The sequence below is a fragment of the Pimephales promelas genome, chromosome 4 (genome assembly GCF_988280905.1).
Source record: "Pimephales promelas chromosome 4, fPimPro1.hap1.1, whole genome shotgun sequence".
In the NCBI taxonomy this organism is placed as follows: Eukaryota; Metazoa; Chordata; class Actinopteri; order Cypriniformes; family Leuciscidae; genus Pimephales; species Pimephales promelas.
The window spans coordinates 15,676,722-15,699,775 of NC_142772.1; the positions used below are offsets into that span (position 1 = coordinate 15,676,722).

A 23,054-nucleotide genomic window follows, 5' to 3' on the forward strand; every position below is an offset into this window, starting at 1 on the left:
CTAAATCTTATCTTCATTGTATGATTCTTTCCCATATTGAATATTGTTTCACAGTTTGGTCTTTTGCCGGAGTTACTGCATTAAACCATTAATCAATTATATAAAAAAGCAGTCAAGGTATTTGACAGGAAACCACAGTCGTTTCACCTTTGTCCAATTCTCAAGAAGTACCAACTCCTAAATTTTGAAAATCTAAAAATGTTTAAAAATAGTTGTCTAGTTTATATGAATGGAATCGCCCCACCGCCCCTGGGGGATTTTATAAAAAAGAAAAATAGTGAGACTAGGACAAGGTCATTTACCTGCGAGGATTGTAAAGTACCTTTTAGAAAATCTTCGTTTGCACAAAATGTTCTCTCTATTAAAGGCTGCACACATTGGAATAGTTTGCCAAAGGAAATCAGAGATAGCCCAACTTTTGCTTCATTTAAGAAACAGCTTAAGAGATGGCTGAACAAAAATAAAAAATGTAATCATTTAGTATAAAGGTTCAATTTAATAGGTAGATTTATTTTAAATATTTATAATAAGCATTTTGGAATGTCTACATATAGGAGTTTTTGTAATGGGTACTACAATAAATTCTCTATAAGATAGGCCTATAGGAACTTTTATGATTATCACTATTCTTAATTTATATATACTGTATATATATATATATATATGTGTGTGTATATATATATATATATATTTCACATGTGTTTTGTTGATATGTATATTGTGTGTCTGTTTTTGGATTGTATTTGTCTGTGTTAGGAGACAACGGATGGAAATTAGCATTGTGCTAAATCCGGCGTATTTACGTTCGACTATGCTTGTACGTTCATTAATATGCATTGTCCCATCTAAATAAAAAAAAAAAAAAAAAAAAAAACTTTATGCTAATGTAGCTTATGGTTAACCTTTTTTTTTTCATTTGCTTCAATATGTTAGACAGTCACATTGTTGAAAAATAATAAATTATATATCAAATATGATAAATAAAATTTTTAACAAGGTTTTCCAAAGTTAACGTTTTTGCTAAAAAAAAATGTACATCTCCGGAACACTGGCATTTTCTTCAAATGTTTCAGGTCATTTCATCAACTTTCAGGACATGCGGTCGATGATCTCTATTAAATTTTGTGAAGATATGGAAATTTTTTTAAAAGATATTGCAATTTATGTCAAATTTCTAAATGGCGGACACGTGGTTCGTCCAATTCTGGCAGAATCAGTGTCCAAATATTCGGCATGACACAAAGGATCCATAGACACCAAGATTATGATAAATTGTTATTAAAAAAAGTTATTAGCAAAAATAGGCATTTTTCAGATGAGCTATTCTCATGACCGGTAGGTGGCGCTATTCCCAAATTTGGCATGGACCCTCAGATCAGGGTTCCGATGAATCCCAGCATTTTTGGATTCTCAACCGAGATGCAGCCTATGAACCAATTTTGTGTCGACCTTGTCAAGTTTGTGACATCATCAGTTTTGAACAAAGATGAATAAAAAAAAAGATGTTTTGTCATGGCTTTGCGGCTTAGTCCAAAGGTCATCTGACACAATTTCCGTAAGAATTAGAATAAGAGTCGATTTGGAGGAGTAGCAAAAAACCTGTACTTTAAAAAAAAAATGTCCTCTACTCTAATGGGCAGAGTCTTAATAAAAGATGTTGAATGGGATCAGGGATAAAAAATGGGATCTCATTTTAAATGATAATAATGATGAGAAAAATAAAGGATACAAGATCCTAAATATAAACAGCATAACTCTATCCATACATATCCCTCTATAAAGGTTCCTAATCTGTAGAAAAGAAACTCATCTGCAAGTATACACTGTGTGTGAATGGACCAGCTGCCATATGGCCCTCATCACCTGCTCACTTTATCAACCATGAACATTTGGGTCAAATTTTATACCCTTAACAGTTTTTGTTTAGTATTTAGTAAACAGTTGCACAAAACTATATACTATATACAGTTCTATATACTCTTTACTATATACTTTGCTATACACAAACCTCACATGGTGAGTCAAAGCATGGCTGAAGGAATGATGGGCACACTTTATCTGTCTTTAAGAGCCCAGTTTTTATGCCTGAACCCTTTTAAAATCACCGCACGGAAGCGCCACTCCCATCGAGATTTGATGTGGTCACTCAGTGGTCTCCGTCTGCAAACCTGAGCACATTCCTTTACCAATCATTAGGGCCCGAGCACTAACAGTGCGAGGACCCTATTGAAACTGTTAGGATTATTATTTTATTTTTTTATTTATTTTTTTTCGGCAAAGTAAGCGCCATTTTCGGGGCCGCAACATGCTCAAAAACTCACCAAATTTGGCACGCATGTCAGGACTGGTGAAAAATTTCGTATTTTGTGGGTTTCACGGATGGGCGTGGCAAAATGGCACGCTAGCGCCACCTAGAAAATTGGAAAAAATTAGCCCCTCGTCCACGTTCAACCTACATGCACGAAATTTGGTGGGGACGTGTATCATATCAAGATGCACAAAAAAGCCTCAAGAACCCATACCCTAAACTCGACAGGAAGTCCGCCATTTTGAATTTGGCGGCCATTTTTGGACGATTTACACACTCCGTACTTTAACGAACTCCTCCTAGGGATTTAGTCGGATCGACTTCAAATTTCTGCTGTGCCTTCTAAAGGCATTGACGATGTAAAGTTGTGCTATCTGCGCGTTTTCGTCGATGGGCGTGTCCGTGGCGTCGAAGATTCGCCATGAAACAGGAAGTTGTAGTAACTTGGCTGTAAATGCCCAGATCTGCACGAAATTTTACACATTTGACAAGAGTCCCGCCCTGAACAAATCTGCATGCCGACATTCACCCAGAGTCATAGCGCCACCTGCTGGCAACAGGAAGTGAACTTTAACGAAGCTGCCCCCGCCGCTTGTTTGACCGATATGTACGAAATTTCTGTGGTACATCTACCATGACCAGACGCACAAAAAAGCCTCAAGAACCCATACCCTAAACTCGGCAGAAAGTCCGCCATTTTGAATTTGGCGACCGATTTAGGACGATTTACACACTCCGTACTTTAACGAACTCCTCCTAGGGATTTAGTGGGATCAACTTCAAATTTCTGCTGTACCTTCTAAAGGCATTGACGATGTAAAGTTGTGCTATCTGTGCGTTTTCGTCGATGGGTGTGACCGTGGCGTCGATGATTCGCCATGAAACAGGAAGTTGTAGTAACTTTGCTGTAAATGCTCAGATCTGCACGAAATTTTACACATTTGACAAGAGTCCCGCCCTGAACAAATCTACATGCCGACATTCACCCTAAGTCATAGTGCCACCTGCTGGCAACAGGAAGTGACTTTTACCGAAGCAGCGAACCAAATTCACAGCCGCACCGGCTGAGCTGTAGAATATGCAACGCGGCCGTCTCACACCCCAATGCGCTACAGGTGCGAGGGCCCGCCCATCGCTGCTTGCAGCTTTAATTTCCATTTTTTTTTAATCCTGATTCATGTTTCTTGGATATTTATATGGTTTTATAAATACATTTCCTGTTCTCTGAAAACAAGGTTTCTGTGCCTAGTGCTACTAAAACTAAAGCCTCATCTGACCATGAGGAGAGATATAGCTGCCCTTATTTCATGTTTTTAGTATTGAGAGTGAGGGCAGTAGGGCTGCACTAAATGAGCCATTCGTGGAGTAAAGGATGGTTCTGGTAAAGGTCTTTTCATTTAAGAATTCATCATTTATCAATGTATTTTTTACTTATGTACACACAATATAAAATCAAAGCTGAGAAAAATATAACAGCAATAAATAATGATTGGAAGATTCAATAAAATAATGGAAGGAAGGAGGGAGGAAGGAAGGAAGGAAGGAAGGAAGGAAGGAAGGAAAGAAGGAAGGAAGGCTAATTGTGTTTAATTTAAATGTTAAAGGTTGTATCAGTGATTTCAGGCCCAAAAAATGCCCAAACCTAAATGATCACATTCATCTAATCTTTCTTAACGATCCGCTAGCTGCCTACCCCATAAGCAGGCCTTCAAAAACAAAAAAACAAAAAAACTCATTTGCACACAAAAACAATTGGTTTCACCAACCTCTCAAAACCAAAATAAATAGTGTTCCAACCAATCACCAACAGGGGTGGGTCTTGTGAGGTTTTACGCTTGTGCACGGCTGCATGTGAAGTGGGAGATGAAGAAGTAGCCCGTGTCTATCCAATCATCTGGCAGTGATTGGTTGGAACACTATTTATTATGTGAAGCAGAAAAAAATGTCCAGGGTGCTCAAGGAGTTCAAAAAAGGTTTTTGAAGGTGTTCTTTGGGGTTGGGAATTCAATGACATGTAGAAGAAGAAAATCCAAGGCACTCTTCTTTAGAAAATTATAAAAAGCCTTTATTAGACTAGCTATTTCATGATGTAAAAATTTAAAAGACATGTGGGGGCAAAATACAACCCCCACATGTCTTTTACTTGGATTTCAATGCATTTAGGGGTGTGGTCCTGATCAAGACAATCTCCTGAACTCCAAACTAAATGTCAGAATGGGAAAGAAAGGTGATTTAAAGGGGTCATATAATGCTACATGCACTTTTACAAGTTGATTGTACTGCAATGTGTGTTGTCAGTGCCTGAACACAACCATCATTTAATGATAAAAATCCATCCAGTGGTTTTGTTTTAATCTCCTTATATGTATTCCTCTGCCTCAAATCGAGCCGTTCGACGGTGTGATGTCACACGGTCGCACGCCCCTCCCAGGGTTGTTGATTGACAGCAGTGTTTCAACAGAGACCCGCCCTGAGCGATCTGTCATCATAGACTATAGTCCGTCATTGTTGATACACTGGTCTAAGCGATTGTGTTGTTCTGTTCTTGGGTGCAATAACAAACACAGAAATCATTCTGATGTTCCTAAATTTGAACCGCTGAAGACGCAATAGCTAAGTTTTGTTTACGAAGGGAATATTCCCCACGATCAACGTCAATACTTTCTTGTTTGCGCGAATCATGTCTCACCAGACTGCTTTATAAACAAGGATCAGTATAAAGCTGGTTTTGCTAAGAAGCTGCTCCTGAAAATTATATTATATAAACTACATTATATGACCCATTTAAAGGAGTAGTTCACTTTTAAAAATCTTTTGCTGATAATTTACTCACCCCCATGTCATCCAAGATATCCATGTCATTCTTTCTTCAGTCGAAAAGAAATTAAGGTTTTTGAAGAAAACATTCCAGGATTTTTCTCTATATAATGGACTTCAATGGGAACCAAACTGTCCAAGGTCCAAAAAACAGTTTCAGTGCAAACTGCAAACTGTTCAAAGGGCTTTAAAACGATTTCAGATAATGAATAAGGGTTTTTTTTTTAAAAAAATTGTCCAAAAAAATTGGACAGTTGAAGACTGGAAAAATGTTGCTTGGCCTGATGAGTCTCGAATTCTGTTGAGACATTCAGATGGTAGAGTCAGAATTTGGCGTAAACAGAATGAGAACATGGATCCATCATGCCTTGTTACCACTGTGCAGGCTGGTTGTGTAATTGTGTGGAGGATGTTTTCTTGGCACACTTTAGGCCCCTTAGTGCCAATTGGGCATCGTTCAAATGCCACGGCCTACCTGAGCATTGTTTCTGACCATGTCCGTCCCTTTATGGCCACCATGTACCCATCCTCTGATGGCTACTTCCAGCAGGATAATGCACCATGTCACAAAGCTTGAATCATTTCAAATTGGTTTTTTGAACATGACAATGAGTTCACTGTACTAAAATGGCCCCCACAGTCTCTAGATCTCAACCCAATAGAGTGCCGAAGTGATGACGTCACTTTGTAGGACAACTCGGAAGCTAGCGGCGCATGGGTTCCTTCGGTCGAAAAGCAATGCATTTTCCCCATAGACTTTTGGAAAATCGCAAAAAATAAGATCTGTGTTTAACATAGAGTTGTGACCCTTACACGTTTTGTCTAGCAAGATAATCTTTACAAGTTAATCCAAAATTTATACATTTTGAAGCCTATATAAAGATTTTAAAACACAATCAGACACAATAAAGTTTTAAAAACCACAAGCAGGTTATAACTGTGTGTTCTATGTCATAGATCAAAACGTGAACATATCTAGAGGCTTTGTTCACCACAGACCTTATTTCAGGCGATTTAGCAAAAACCCATTCAAAAATCCCATAGGCTTTAGAGCGAGGGAACCGTAATGGTAAAATGTGTTGTGGAATTTTTTCTTTCTCTACCTGGATCTTAAACAACAATTAAAGAACAAGTGAAAGTCTCGAAAGTCATAAGCATTAGTAGTTTATTTCTTATAAGAAATTAGGCAGTTCACACACAGACAAAGTCTGATATGAGAAGGGCAAAAATCCTTCTCAATTTCCAGACTTTATATACACAAATAATCCCCCTTCTTGATGTACCCCTCCTTTCCTTGCCAAGGCTCCTGCACGTATACAGGTTCCAGTTCTCCTTTTCCTCACACTCAAGTTAGTTATTGTTACCGGGCAGACTTTTCTGTCCTTTTGACCTGACCTGTCTGTCCTATTTTGCAATTTCCCTGACACAGCATTTACTAAAAAAACCGCATCTATTGTATGAATCATCTCTGTCTAAAAACAAATAAAACATCTATGTATTATAAAACACACAGGCAGATACACATATTCAAAAAGGAAAAGATAATATGAAAGATAATATGATTGGTTCTTCATTTACTGCCTCCTCTGTTACCAGGTAGAGGAGACTTTGTTTTAATGATTACTTCATAGATGTCAAGCTCGAACTTCGTTATCTGTCTGGTTCCATTTCTCATATTTGTTATTTATACACACAATCAGGTGCTTGACATACACACATCCCTAAAGTACAAAATGTCTTAGTACTGTACATTGTTTTAGAGACTTAGCAGATAAATGAGGTCAACTGATAAACCATGGTTAGATTAATATTCAGTTTAAAATTTCCCTTACAAATGCTAACTCACTTCCACGTTTTGGCCTACAGAGTGACGTCGTAACTTCGTCACTCTATAGAGCATCTTTGGGATGTGGTGAAACGGGAGTTTCATGCCCTGGATGTGCATCCCACAAATCTCCATCAACTGCAAGATACTATCCTATCAATATGGGACAACAACATTTCTAAAGAATGCTTTCAGCACCTTGTGGAATCAATGCCACTTAGAATTAAGGCAGTTCTGAAGGCGAAAGGGGGTCAAACACGGTATTGTCAGGAGTCAAGTTTTGTTCTGCTTTTTCTCTCTCTTTCTCGGTGCTCTCGCACACCTGTGTCCTTTCCCAATCAGCGATCTCTCTCCTGCTCTTCTCACACCTGTTCCTCTTTTGCCCTGATTTTCTGGCTATTTAGACCTCATGCTTTTTTCCCTTCTTGTCGGGTTATTGTTTGTTCATTCATGTCCGTTACTTATGCCTGTGAATCTCTGCAACTGTTTCTTGTCCTGTGTGCACGTATATCTCAGATGAGTTACTGCTCCGGCTATCCTGTGTCTGTTCTGCTACTCCGTGCTGCGGTTACTGCCTGGTGGAATCTGCGTTTGCCTTTTCCTGTGAGCAATACCTGATCGCCTTCCAGCGTCTATCATCTTGCCTGAAGCCAGTTTTTCCTGTTCTGCGTTCATCAAGACTACATGTGTTCGGCAGACAGCCTGTGTTGCATTTATCTACTTTCTGTTCAATAAATCATTCACCAGCTTTCGCTTTTGGGTCTATTTCGAACTTTTACAGGTATTAGAATGGTGTTCCTAATAATCCTTTAGGTGAGTGTAGATTGTTACTCTTACTTTACGGCTGTTTATGGGTATCAAACCCTGGACCTCAAATAATTTAGAATTCAACTCTTTTGTTTTTGCAGGTGTGTGTATATGTAACAACAGCTTTCAAATGACCTTTTTATAAATGCTTTTTTTTCTCATGAGGTTATTATTATTGTGTTTTCTCTGTAGATATGTACTGTACGCTGGAGGTAGACTCTTTTGGTTACTTCGTCAGTAAGGCCAAGACGCGCGTGTTCAGGGACACAACAGAACCAACGTGGAACGAGGTGAGCCTTGTCATGCCATGATAATAAATAAGATTCACCTGACCAATTATTACCATCATGTATCTGCCAATTCATTTATTTATTCCCCTACAGGAGTTTGAAATAGAGCTGGAGGGCTCTCAGTGTCTGCGGATCCTGTGCTATGAGAAGTGTTACGACAAATCAAAGATCAATAAGGACGATAATGAGATTGTGGACAAAATCATGGGCAAGGGCCAAGTACAGGTAGGACAAAGAGAAAAACACTTTGTTGAAAACAACGTGTGTAACCATTAAAACTCAGGTCTGAGTAAGACTCCACCAGACTGGTTAAGACCATAAAAGGACAGATTTAAATTGTGGTGGTTTCCTGATGCGAGTCATTTCTATTGTTGTCTGGTTTTAGCGTGTGCTGTGCAGATGGTGTGTTGTGGTGCTTTATTTTTGACATTGGCAGCTTTACGACCTGAGAACCCATGGCTTACATTTATTTTTCCTCACATACACAGGAAATGCCCCAATTAAACTTAAGTAAGTACTGTGTGTATGTGTTGAGATCAGTGTGTTCACACATGTTTTGGTGTATGCAGCTTACGTTAGAAATCGTCATAATTCAAGACAAATTTTTGAGCAGATCCATGACAAAAATGTTAACATGCCCTTTTTATTTTACTGGAATAAAGCCTTCATTGATCTTCATTGTTGTGGCAACACTTTGACGACCATGTGAGTCACTGATGCCACTTTTTTTCACTGTCATTATCAAGCCAAATGTCCTGTTTTACTAAGCTTTATGCTTAAACCTCAGTCAAATTCTTCTTCTTAAAGTATTGCATTCTTCTTTTAAATCCGGGGCAGTTTATTGGGGGACTAAAAATGAGGTGGATTTAATTGCACAGTAGGTTTGTTTCTGTTTTATGTTTGTGCTATTCTCTTGGGATCATTCTTGGGATCATAGCCAGAGGTGAATTAACAGCAAAAGAGATGATTTTGTTTTCACAGAGAATGTGGTGTGTAATGTATGTCAGTCTCATTAGTAAATACAGATATACACCACCACAAGCTAAACATGCACACACAGCATTACTTCTACAGACAGAAACACTGATAGTACTGCTATTTTGGGAATAAAGACATTACAGAGATGCTTTATGCCTTTGAGGGTGCAAACAAACTCCACAGAATGAGAGGGGGGCATTTAGGAAATTAGTGGGCATTTAGGAAATTAGTGGCTTTTTGTTCGAATAATTTAGCAATAATAAAATAAAATGAGATGTTTAAAAGGCATTGAATGTTATTATGGTACTAGCAAAAACAAAATGGGGTGCTGATTGCAAAGTTCTTTTGCAGCTATATAGACTGTTGATCCGTTCCTGGCTGGATTATGGGAGCATAGTGTATAGCTCTGCACTGCTCGAAAATCATATTTGCAAATGCTACATAGTAATACTGTTCACCATCAAGGATTGAGACTTGCCTTAGGAGCCTTCAGGACCTCTGAAATGTGTGTAGTATGAATGAAATTTGGATGTTTTACATCAGCCAGGTTGTCACTGTCAGTTGTGTAACTTTACTGCTATTCATTTTATTCTTTATATAACTACAACTCCTCTCCTGTGGCTGTGGCCTGATAGGACAGAAAAGTGTTCATCGGATGCACACTTTATAATCTCGCCGTAAGTAGTAGGCTACTTACATAATAGTGTTAATTTTGTTAATGAAAATTATGATGAAAAATGTTCATTAACAAAAAAATAAAAAAATTCTGACTAAGACCAGAGGATGACAAGACAACTTAAACATAATTAAATGATAATTATGACTATATCCACTTGTGAGATTAAAAAAAAAATGTGAGATTAAAATATAGTTCAAAATCACTTTACCAGATTCTTTTTTTTTGTTTTGTCAGAGGAAAAGAGGAGACAAAATATTTCTGATTCCAAAATTGCTAACTTTGTGTACTTATTTGAATAAGTAATTACTTCACAACCGAAAAAAAATAAAAATAATTCTATATAGTTTGAATGTGTGAAGCGCAAATGTTCGACATGTACAAATGTGTCTGGATGTACGACATTCGCCATGTTGTCATTATCATGTGACTTATTATCAGTGTCAGTTACATCGCTTCACTGCCATTCACAAACCCTGTTCTCTGGCCTTAAGGGATCGTAAAGTGCCCATCGTATGCACACTTCAGAATCTCACCGAAAGGAATGAGTATAGACCATTTTCGAACCGACGTCGGTTACATCACGGCGCTAGTCGGAGGCAAAACAAAGGTAAAACTGGAGGCGGCCAATACAAACCAGCACAGATTTGGCTACATAATAAGGAGCTTAAATTATTATTAATATAATTATTAAATGTTATCTTGTTGTGTTGTTGCAAGAATAAATGAAAAATGAATATGCTGTATTTTATTTTTTTACTTCTAGAAAATTCACATCATTAAAATTGCACCGTAATGTCAATGCTCTCCCATATCATGTGAGGTCTGCTCCTTTATTGGACATTTTTAAATTCTTCACATTTTTATTCTTCAGCTTTTGGAAACTTTTTTGGAGGTTTTTTATAGTGTAGTCCTGCTATACACTATGTACTGTATTTTGGGTCAGTTTTATTGTGTTAAAAGTGCTTTATAAATAAAGGTTGTTGTTGTTGTAATGTAATTGTCTTTTTTTGGGGGGGGTTTTTGCGCTGGCTAGGCAGAACTGCGGATCGTACCACACAAGTCTTGTACATGACCATTCAGCACATAATTATAGGTATCTAAAGTAGTGATCGACCGATATATCGGCCGGCCGATATATCGGGCCGATATTTGAAGTTTTTACGTGTATCGGAATCGGCCGATACACCGCTGCGCGTTCGCCGATAGTTTTTTTTCCCCCGGCGTTATTTCTAGACAGGCGGCCACGGGCAGCTCTGTGTTGCTAGAGACGCTGCAGTTTACGTGCCCCGCCCTCCCCCACTAGCAGAGTGCAACCTGCTCTTCACGAGAATGGTAACTTAAACTTTCAAAGGATCTTTTAAATGTTTGACTGCTGAAATATTGTCAAACACTTTGAAAATGGAAACACGTCGCCCTATAACTGTTATGTGCTTGCAACTAAGCAAGTTTGTGGGTCCAAATGGAAAACGCGAATGCCTCGTCTATAAAACTTAACTGCTTGCCATTGTATTAGGGAGCTGCAAATAGCTAAGTTGTAGGCTATCCGTTCAGTATGCATTAGGACTGTCTATGAATATTCTACATTCGGATATGTATTAATTTTGAAGGTGAAAATTAATATTTGAATATGGAAAAACACGCCCGCGGTTGCAGACTAATAACGTTACCACAGCTGCACAGCTCGCTCGGAGCGCTCACTGTCGGTTCTATACTGTGAAACTTCAATCACTGAATGAAGCCTGCTATATTTGGGACACGAGTCGCGACTCGCAACCTTAAATTGCTTGCACAAAACTCTTGATCAGCACTCAACATTTGTTTGTTGTTCATTTAACCGACGCGCAGAGAGCGTGAGGGCGAGAGAGAGAGAGAGAGTGCCTGAGCAAGTCCAGGCGCTCTGCGGTCTTGGCCATTAGTTGATTTAGTTTGCTTTTTAATACGTTGTTAAATTTGTTTAAACTCAAATAAACTATCTAATACTAGTAGTTATGTCTCTTTGCATTAATGTGTCCTGTTATTGACGTAATGCGCGTCAACAACAAAACGCGCTACGGGATGTTCGAATATGTTTTTTAGAGGGAATATGCAAACGCCATTTGAGTAATTTTGACAGCCCTAGTATGCATATGGGTGCTGTAACGAACACTGGTCATAGGATTAAGTAATGCCAACGTTGTTCAGTGTTTTTTGTGGGAGATTTATTCAGCGCTCTCCTGGCTGAGGTTTGGACGCGTGTGGTGTGTGTCTCCCTCGCCATCGCAGTGATATAAAGAGACTAGACATGCTCATTTTATTTTATGTAGAAAAATTGAAACCATGCAGTATATAGTTCGTTTCTTTTAAAATGAAGTACAGTGTGCACTGTGCACTTTATTATGCTGGTTGCTACTGTGTGCAATAGTGTAATTATTTAATTTATGCTTAAATATTTATTTTCAGCACTGAACTTTTTTTGTTCTACTTTATGTTTTTAATATTTGTTAAATTGTTTATCTACTTCTTCTTGTTCTACCTCACATGTTTTTACTATTTGTTAAATATGAATTTTTGAAGTTAATTAAATGTTACTTTTATTAAATTGAGACCTGTAACATTTGTTAACATCATGTTATTTTTAAGATGTAAATTGAGGGAGCAAAATGTATCGGCTCCAAATATCGGCTCAAGAAAATCGGCAGCCCGTATCGGTCATCGGCTAAGGCTGATGGGGAAAAAATCGGTATCGGTATCGGCACTAAAAAATCCATATCGGTCGATCCCTAATCTAAAGATTTATATGCCCTCAATTTCTCTTTACGCTCGGTTTCTCTATCAGGTAGGTGTAGAAGTCAAGCCACTTAACCAGAGGTAGCGTTAATGTTAATCCTGTCAGATCGTGGCAGCGTGTACAGTACAGGTCAGCCAATGGTTCTGTCCGTTAATTTTCTCCAGTCATTGTTAAAAAACAAGCTAACAAAACTTTCAAAATAGCGTTAGGGAAGTGGCCAGAGGGATCGTTCTGCCACCACTTAAGCTCTGCCCACCAAAAAACGTCACCAACTGAAAATTGGTCTTACTACTCGGCTCATATACTGAATTTTGCTTTCTATATACTAGTGAGTCGCCATATTCGGACATAGGGCTTGTATTGTGAAACAATACTTTTAACATTAATGTTTTAATGCTATGTTACCCCAGAGTTGATTCTAAAGATGTCAATTACAGTGCTGATTGCAGGCCCAGATTGGCTAATCGGGAGCACCGGGAGAATTCCCGGTGGGCCGGTCTGTTTTATTGGCTAGGAGGGCCGGCGCGGCATTGGGTGAATGTGTTAAATAGGTTCCAGTCACAGCGCAGCCCCACTATTTTTATTATTATTATTTTCTCGCAGCCCCACAAAAAAAGTCAGTTGCTAGAGATGTGCGGGAAAAAAAGAGATACGAAACATAAACAATAGTAGCGCTTACGAGTCAGGGCCGTACCCACCACTATAACGCAATGACAACCAACCTCATCATCAGCACTCAAACGCCGCTCGTCGGCAATGGCAAAATGTTTGAGATGACCGATCAAAGCAGGATTTATTTCCACAGAAGCGCGAGCCACGCACCACGAATCCCAACGCGACGCTTCCCAAGATAATAAGATGCAAGTGGCTAAACTAAACAGCTGTTTTACGATAGAAGTTTTAAACGACCGACATAAATAATCAGATTGAAAAGACTATTAATCAAATCTCAGATTCGGGAAGGGGAGATTTACAGGTAATAATAAAGAGACTGAGAGAAGAAGAGAGAAGGAGAAGCAGGAAGAGCAATTGCCTATTGCATACTGTGCCCAGAATGAGAATAACTTTATTACAATGGATTCCTATTTAACACAGATGTGAGGTCACTGAGGTTTGGACCTCTGTCATTTTTTTACATTCGAAAATAAAATTTCATGCTCTTTGAATGATTAATTAGGCATGTTTAAACCACCTCACATGAGTGTTTCCAATTCATGTTGCTGTGAGAAGATAGCGCAGTGAACAGCACGTTGAATGAGAGCGCGAGTGCAGCCTCCGTGTTGCCAGATCCACGTAATGGAAAGGTGCAGGAATATCATGGACCTGTTTTTCCGATTTAACGTGACACTTTAAAAAGTTAAAAAGTGGAAAGTTGCATGTTAGGGTTAGTGATATATTAATCTTATTTCCAAAACACAAGCTATTAACTAATTTCGGATTATTATTATTTTGTTTTGTTTTGCTTCTTTTTCGCAGCAATATCTGGCAACACTTTACTGTCAGCGTTAATAAAAATAAAAAAAAAAGCTTATAGACAAACTGTAATTGCATAAAGCTACCACATTCGGTAAGACAAAAACAATAGCATTATACAGATCTGTATGTTACAGAATGAAATTTGCCAAATAACCTTACTGGCCAGCTGAAGAGGCTCATGCTGTTTAGTTAACATTTCACAAAGTCATCATAAATACAATAATTAAAGCAGTGTTTCTCAGCTAGCAATCTATTCAGCCATATTTGTGTTTATTCTGTGTGACTTACAGAAATATAGACTTTGCTAGACCTACTTTTATTCTATATTTCTTTGCACAAAACTCTCCAGAAAGTGCATTTAATGGTTTATTTTTCAAAAACAATCCCGGGGGAGCATACCGGGCTATTGCACTGAATAGAAAATAATATTTTTTGAAAAATACAAAGAATTACAATGCTGTACAGAACAGTGCACTATTGCTTATATACTGAGGTTTTAATTACATTATTTTAATATAGTCAGTCGGGAACTAAAGTGGGCCGGTCTAAGGCATGAAACTCCAGGGCTGAAAATGAGTCCCAATCCGGCCCTGGCTGATTGCCTACATAACGTTGAAACAAATACTAACGTTAACCTACACCCAAACCTTAACCTTAGTATAGCATTGGTAGTCCACGCAATCAGATCCATCCATGATTTTTCTGACCTCTGAATTGAATCCATGAAGTTTTCTTGACAGTTGACTGCGTGATTGAGTTGAGTACATTTTTTAGTTCTTTTTTGCATGTAATTGTGCTTGAATTGTTTATTGGCACTTGGATGAATGATAGCGTGATCACATACTGTAGCGCAGTCCCAAAGGATGACAAAAAAAACGGATGCTTCGTTAATTGCTTTAAATATTTTTAACATGTTAAAAAATAATCATCAAATTAACACGTTCATTTTGAGAACTCTAGTTGGAAGAAATGATTGTTTGCAGCGAGAATCACAGTGTTTCATATACTGTAGATTTATTGTGTAGGCCTACCCTTTGTTATAGGGACATTTTTGTAAGCCAAAAACGGCTTACAAATCATCCTTGGTGTTTTTTGACAATCTGAAAATGCAGAAAGAGCTCTGAGATGGGTAGGTATAGGGTTAGGAGATAGGAGAACATGCAGTTTGTACAGTTTAAAAATCATTATGTCCACCCATAAAATGTATGTGTGTGTGTGTGTTCATGCACACATCAAATAACCATCTTATGTTCTCTAGTAATAGAAAACAAGAACCTCTTCAAAGTGAGAAGGCACTGATGCTCTTATAGTGGTGCATTTCACACTCACTCTTTAGTATATGTGACCTATGGCCCACTTAACTCTCTCCTTGTGTAAACTATATATTTTTGCTTGGCAAATAAAATAAATATTTGATTGCTTGGCCCTCTAGTAGTTAATACCTTCCTTCCTGGACAGGAAGACGGAAACTAAAGTCACTCCTTTCTATACATGTGAGATGCCTTGCTCATAGTTAAAGGGTTAGTTCACCCAAAAATGAAAATTCTGTCAGTATGTACTCACCCTCATGTTGTTCCAACCCCGTAAGACCTTTGTTCATCTTCGGAACACACATTAAGATATTTAAGATATTAAGATCACTCCTGTATACTAGTCCATAGGCTTCTTGAGGGAATGACTTGCTGGCCTCGAAAAGTCATTAAAGGACATCGTTAAAATAGTCCAAGTGACTACAGGGACTCAATCTTAAGTTTATCAAACGACGAGAACACTTTTTGTGCGCAAAAACAACAAAAATAACGACTTTATTTCAACTATTCGTTTATTTCTCCCTCTGCCTCAAGTCAGGTTACTAGTTTAATAGCGTAAGCTTCTGTTATTGTACGTCACACGCATCACACACATGACCAGCGTCGGCCAATAGTGAGCCTACGTGTGACGTAGCTTTACGCAATCACACAACGTTAACTGACTACAGGCCCATAGAGAAGGAAGTGAATAGTTGAAATAAAGCCGTTATTTTTGTTTGTTTTTGCGCCCAAAAAGTATTCTCGTAGTTTGATAAAGTTAAAACTGAGCCACTGTAGTCACTTGGACTATTTTAACGATGTCTTTGATGACTTTTCGATGCCAGCAAGTGTCATTCCCTCAAGAAGCCTATGGACCAGTATGCAGGATCGATTTAATATCTTAATTTGTGTTCCGAAGATGAACGAAGGTCTTACGGGGTTGGAACAACATGAGGGTGAGTAAATACTGACAGAATTTTCCTTTTTGGGTGAACTAACCCTTTAAGTGAGTTTAAAGAGCTTGTTGAAACTGGTGGTGAGAAGAGACTATGTGCTGCATACAAGCTGTTACTGAAGCTATTTTAGATTATTTTGAGAGGTTATAACTGAGATATTCCCGTTATATTTCTGTCAATGTGTGACCATTAAACTTTTCAAATCCATTTCCTTTAATTATTTGAGCATGCTAAAGAATAGGCGATTATCACGCTTCCGGGTTTCATGGGCGGGATTTGTCAACTTTGTGCATGTCCACTTCCGACGCAGTTCAACAATGCCTGAGACGAATGCTATTTATGTCACTACTCTGTTCCACTTTGTAAATCTAACCAACAACGCCAACCCTACTTAAGTTTTCATGAATTCCCGACTGAATTGAGTATAAGGAAGAAATGGATTAAAACTTTAAAATAAAACAAGGTAGAACGTTTGTTTGCAGCCGGCACTTTAGTGAATCAGACTAATTTACCAGGGATGCTGTATTAATAAACTTAGTGTAGTCCTTCATCAGTTTGCCAGCGAGATCGGTGATTCAACGGAAGTGGCAGTGCACAAAGATCACAGAATCCGGAAGTACTACGTATCAGCGTGATAATCCCCTATTGTATGTGATGGGGATATAACATGCACATACAATGCAGTATGAAAGGGGTAATGAGTGTGGAGTAGACTAGTTCACACAGCTGTACTCTGGGAAAGCCTTATCACATCCCTCTAATGTCATAATGGTGAATGTGTAGTATTTGTAGTAGTGAAATATAGGACCATTTTAGTTTAGATTTGCTGTGTCTTTGCACCAGAAGTATCATCAGCATCAAGTGTCTTAAATTATTAAATCTTTTTTGATGCATAACATGCTACTTTTTAATGGTAAATACAGGTATTCTTTGAAATACACACCTTGGAGGACCATGGTATATCTTTTATTTATTATTAACTTAATTTACAGTATGTAAGTTTCACCACTTGGTTGTTTATTCAAAACAATAACTAAGGCATAGCTTGATGAAGCTGTGAATGAACGTGGAATCATGAGAGTTGTTGTCTTCACCTCCACTTTCGATGGACAACAGGGCAGAAATCATGTTCATGCATGAGCTAATGTATTAAAGTTTTATTAGCATTACTGTGGTATGAAACAGTGCAGGGCAGAGAGCCTGGGACATTTTATGCTGCTGTTTTTTATTAAAAAAAAATTTACAGTTACTTTTGATTACTTAAATTCACATAATTTTATTTTCAGAAATGTAATATCATTCTAATGAAATAGCCACAAGTATGTTATGTTTTGTTATAACGTTACTCTGTGCATCAGTGACTGGTATGAGACACTTCTTACACATTGCAGTGAGCTAGATCGCTATTAAAATATATTAATGAAAGCTAGATTACTTTTGTCGGTAAATGGCATGCAATTAATTTTCAAATGTATTGTATGGTAGAGAAAATACAGTATTACTGTTACTTCAAATAAGGCTCTTTCTGATTATGCTGTGTTAGCCACTTGACAAAATAGTGTTGTCTCTGAGACGTGGTACAAAAATGTTACTTGCTGTAAATAAAAAAAACAAAAACAAGATAGTGTCTTTGGTGTTTCCATGGTTTCTCACAAGAATAAACCTGGAAATCGAGGGTAACGGACCATCACACTGGTTAACATTTATTTGGAATTAAAGTCCTCATGAAATTAAAATTAAAAAATTAAAATTACTGCTTTTTTTCTTTGCATGATTGTATTTATGGTGTGCAATATAACATGTATTCGTGTTTTTTTCTTTTTTTAAAAAGTCTTATTTTTCATAAATTTCACCTTTATTGTAAGCCAATTTTGACTTTTAAAAAAAGAAAAAAAACTTTCTGGGTCTGATTCTGGCTCATACTGATACTGCAGTATCGACACCATTATTTACATTAGACATGAACAACACATGCAACTTCGCCCGTAAAGGTAATGAGCGTGAATTTTCTGGACAACGTGCACTACAGTTTAGCCAATCACAACACACCCGGCCCAAACTAACCAATCTGAGCCCAGTGCCTGTTTCTGAGGGAGTGGTTTCATAGAATCAGGATGTAAAGATCAGGAAATCAGGATGACGTTCAAATGACAGAGGAGCTGGAGATGAAGAGAGGCAAACAGAACCTCTCCACACACGGCTCTTACAAAACGTTTCTGAATGGTAATTTGCCTACCTTTTTTAACTTTATACACGTTTGTCTTACACAAAATAGCATCAAACTTATTGGCTACTATATACACAAACAGCGTTGGCACTGGTTTACGTTCTTCATCAAATCGAAAAATAACACCATAAAGTATATATACATGAAAAATACATTTACAACATTAGTGCATATACAAAATTCAGGTCCAAAATGTTTGTACGCGTTTGTCGTAGATACAAAATAGCATAACTAGTAGCCTAGAGGCTATAAAGCCAGTGCTGGCATTTGAAAAAACTAAAACATTACGTCTGAAATTATACATGCAAATACATTTAAAATGATTAAGTCTTAGTGCAACAGCTGCTGTCTCTGGTTTTAAAGTTGGAACTGCTTCATGTTTTAGTAACAGTTTCTTGTTGAATCCGGCATTGAATTCATGGAGATTCTAGAAGCTGTTTTTCAGAGAGCCATTTTCAGGAACATAATCAAACATAAATTGTACCCATTGTTGACGAACTACAACGTCTGTGGGAAGCCCGCACACAGAAGACCTGACAGCTGGATGAACATAACACACTTTCAACGAAACGCAGAAATATGGCCATGCCCTTTTTTTGCATATTCCGGAGGGAGGGTGGATGCAAATGTGTGGGTTAGTGACGTCTAAAACCCGCTGTAGTCCCATTCGAGTCGTTTTTGTAGGCATTAAACTTCCTTATTTTTAAAAGACGATATCTCTGCTTACATTGAACTTTCAGCGCTGCAACTTTGCAGATACTGTTCATGAACCAACAGCAACATTATACACTATTTAAAATGAAAAAAGTGAAATCGCAATCAACCACCCCTTTAAAGGTCTTGTAGGTACTAATTTTATAAAAACTTTTTTCCAAATTTGTTTAAACTTTCTATATATATCAATGCATAATTAAAATGTAAGTACTCAGATAAAAAGAGTATAAAAATGGAGTGACTCTAGTCTAGACCGTTTAATCTGCACTAAACACAGCTCATTATTTCAAACCGGGACGAAACAAAGGGTTGGCTTAGGCGACTGTCACTCTCTCGCAACCATGGCAACCACCCTTTGCCACACAGGACCTGCCCACCTGCGCATATCCAGATACCTGTTCACATGCCCTTGTTTGAGCTTGAAGATGCAAAACTCGACGCAGGTCCTCTTGTCCAAGAAGTGCTCCTTGCCCTGCACTTCGACCACCCTGTCCTCGGCCTCTACTTCCTCGGTCCCTAGTTGCACGGCCTCTTGCACGACTTCCTCTGCTTCGCCCTCGACCACGGATCTGTCCTCGAGCTGACGATGTGGTAGGCTACTTGTCTCTGTAGTGTCAACATGACATCATGACTTTTGCGTAAACATACACGCCACTTTCAAGTCAAGTGGTGTGTTATCTATACGCATTTTGAGCTATCTGCGTGTATGCGTGTATGTCTACACCGTTAAATTTCCTAGCAAAACGAAGCAAAATGTAGATCTACATGGGGAGCGATATTTTTTTCCTGGGATAGTAGGGGAAGACTCATAAATGCTATTAACCCCACTGTCCTCATCAGAGTCATCAATGCTTTCATCAGGGAAACCCTTACATGCCGAACACCATATATTTGAAATTTATTCGAAGGATAGCCCCTTGAGATGTAACATCTCGTTTTCGAGGGGGTCCTGAGAACAAACAGTACAAACAGCATTTAGCATTATGTCACGATAATACACAATCACATTCTTATCAACATTTACAAACATTTACAAACAATTACAAACATTTAGCTCTCCATAACTATCTCATCACATACAAGCCTTATAAGTACATTTATACAATAAGTATGCAGTTATCACGCATAACATACGTTATGAAAATAATGAAGTCGACGTGATAGTTGAAAATAGTTATACTCAAAAGCAGGAGCATGTATTCTGCAAATAATCATTTAGTAATAACTTAAAAAACTTAAGCAAAGTAGTGGATCTAATTTCAGTTGGTAAACTGTTCCAGTCTGATGGAGCTTTATATTTAAATGCCCGACGACCCACTTCTTTATTAATTTTAGGAACGTAAAAAAATAGTTGATCAGTGTGTTTTAAGTTATATGAAGAGCGAAATGGAATTAGATATTGTTTTAGATACATAGGATAATTGAAGTAATGGCATTTAAAAATAAACTGAAACCAGTGATACTGCCTTCTTGAATTTAAAGAAAACCATTTTAATAAATCGTACATTTGACAATGATGCGTTTTGTATGGACACCTCAGTACAAATCTACATAAATTATTGTAAACAACATTAAGAGGACGAAGATTTGTATCGGAGGTGTTTGGTAAATGATGTCGGCATTGTCAAGGATTGGTAGTATTAACTGAGTAATGATTCTTTTTCTAACTGGACGAGTAAAGCAATTGATAGAAAAATAAAGTATTTTGAGTCGGTATGATATTTTCTTGATAACTAAATCAATATGTGATCTAAATGACAGTTGTGAGTGTAGCAGAAGACCTAAGTATTTAAACTCATCAACCTTTAGCACTGGAGTTCCATCTATAAAATTAATTAAGTAGTCAGTTGGTGGTAAGATTTGTTTTGTATTAAACAACATAGAGTAAGACTTCTTTTTGTTTAGCAAAAGTCTGTTATAAATAAACCAGTTTTGAACCACATCGAAATCAGACTGAATTGATTTCTGAATGTAAGAAATGTCTGAGCTAGAAAAATAAATAACAGTGTCATCTGCGTATAACTGAATTTGGCATTTTGAACAAACTTGTGGAAGGTTATTTATGAAAACAGAAAACAATAACGGTCCAAGAGAGGAGCCCTGAGGTACACCTCTATCAATAATTCTAAAGTCCGAACAACTTCCCTGATACGAAACACATTGTTGTCTATGATGTAAGTACGAATTAAACCAAAGTAACGATGATCTTGAAAGGCCTATATCATACAGTTTATCTAAAAGGAGATAATGGTCTACTAAGTCAAAAGCTTTGGTTAAATCAATAAATATGGCACCAGTAAATTTATTAGAATCAAAAGAAGCTGTAATATCATTAGTGATTTTTAGAAGAGCACTTGTTGTAGAGAAATTTGGTCTGAAGCCAGACTGAACGGGAGATATTATATTGGAGTCATTAAAATATTTAGATAATTGAAAAATAAATATTTTCAAATATTTTCACCACACTGTTAATTATTGAAATATTGGTCTGTAATTATTTATGTCATGTTGATCACCGTTTTTATACAATGGAGTAACTCTAGTACGTTTCCAGGATAGTGGAGTAGTACATGTAGTCAATGATAAGTTAAATAAAACAGACAAATAATAAGACAGGACATGTGAGGCTATTTTCAGGAACTTGATTTCCAACCCATCTGGCCCTGCACTACTGTCTGAGTCTAAACTGTCGATAACTTGCTGGACTTCTATTGGACTGATGGATTCAAAGGAGAATGAGTTTTCGCAAATATGATTAGAAGTATTAAAATTAGGATTAGGAACAGAAAAATCAGTAGATATAGAACTCGCTTTTGTGAAAAAATGATTAAATGCATCAGCAATTTCAAAGGAATCATTTATAATTACATTATTTATTCGAATGAAATTAGCTTGTTTTTTAGATGAAAAATTAGTTAAGTTATTAATTCTTTCCCAAAATACTTGGAGGTAGTCTAGGTATAGTTATTTTCCAGACACAGTAGATCATGGAATGATCACTAAACGAGTCTGGTAAAACTCCTGATGAAATTATCCTACCTGGATGTGAGACTAGGATCCAGTCTAGCAGGGATGTTGATTTAGAATCTGATCTGGTGGGTTCTGTTATAATTTGTGTTAAATTTGAGCTACTAAATAAATTATGATCTTGCCTGCAAGAGCCTGCTAGCCAATTATTATTAAAATCACACAGAATTATCATTTCAGTATGAGCATCAAGAGAATTAATAGTTGATATAATATTTTTAGTAGATTCAACTGGGGCTTTGGGAGGTCTATAAATATTACCTATTATTATTTGTTTATTTTTGTGCAAAATTATTTTAACAAATACAGCTTCAAAATATAAGGGATTATCTTTTGGTGTAGCAAGTTCTGAGACTAGTGTTGAGGAAATATATGAAGCCACTCCTCCTCTAGAATCACGATCAGCTCTATATAAAACATAGTTGTCTAGTTTTATATCATCATCAGATATCGTACTATTGAGCCAGGTCTCAGAAATTGTGATTGCATTAGGTTTATTATATAAGCCAAGCTCTTAATAAGTCAATCTTAGGTAGTAAACTTCTGCAGATGAATGATATACATACCTTTACTGGAGTTCATAGTACAGTCTTGATATGATAACAGTCCGACAGACGAGCATAACAGTAGTAAGGACTAGCAGTAAAAAGGTAGAAAGGAGAGCTTACACACTCATACCCACATACATACACATTTCTACATAAAGACATAATCTAAATAAAATTAAAAAAAATAGCCAAGCTCAGTCTGTTTTGCATTTATTTATGGACTAGAAATTATTAATAATAAACTAAATTCATATTGATGATCAAAGCCTTAAGCATCCCACCCCTCACTGGGGAAAAAATAAAAATATATTTTATATACACATGTACAAACCCATTAGGCATGTGC

At 37.3% G+C, this 23,054-nt stretch overlaps 1 protein-coding gene across 3 annotated transcripts in view; it reads left to right on the forward strand.

Annotated features, from left to right (window-relative positions):
• abr (ABR activator of RhoGEF and GTPase) overlaps positions 1-23,054 on the forward strand; it is a 490,118-nt gene that overhangs the window by 374,186 nt on the left and 92,878 nt on the right. For all 3 annotated transcript variants that reach the window (XM_039662200.2, XM_039662201.2, XM_039662202.2), the window contains 2 exons: positions 7,950-8,047; positions 8,141-8,272. In XM_039662200.2, the coding sequence (XP_039518134.2) occupies positions 7,950-8,047; positions 8,141-8,272 (230 nt within the window). The remainder of the gene's footprint in view (positions 1-7,949; positions 8,048-8,140; positions 8,273-23,054) is intronic.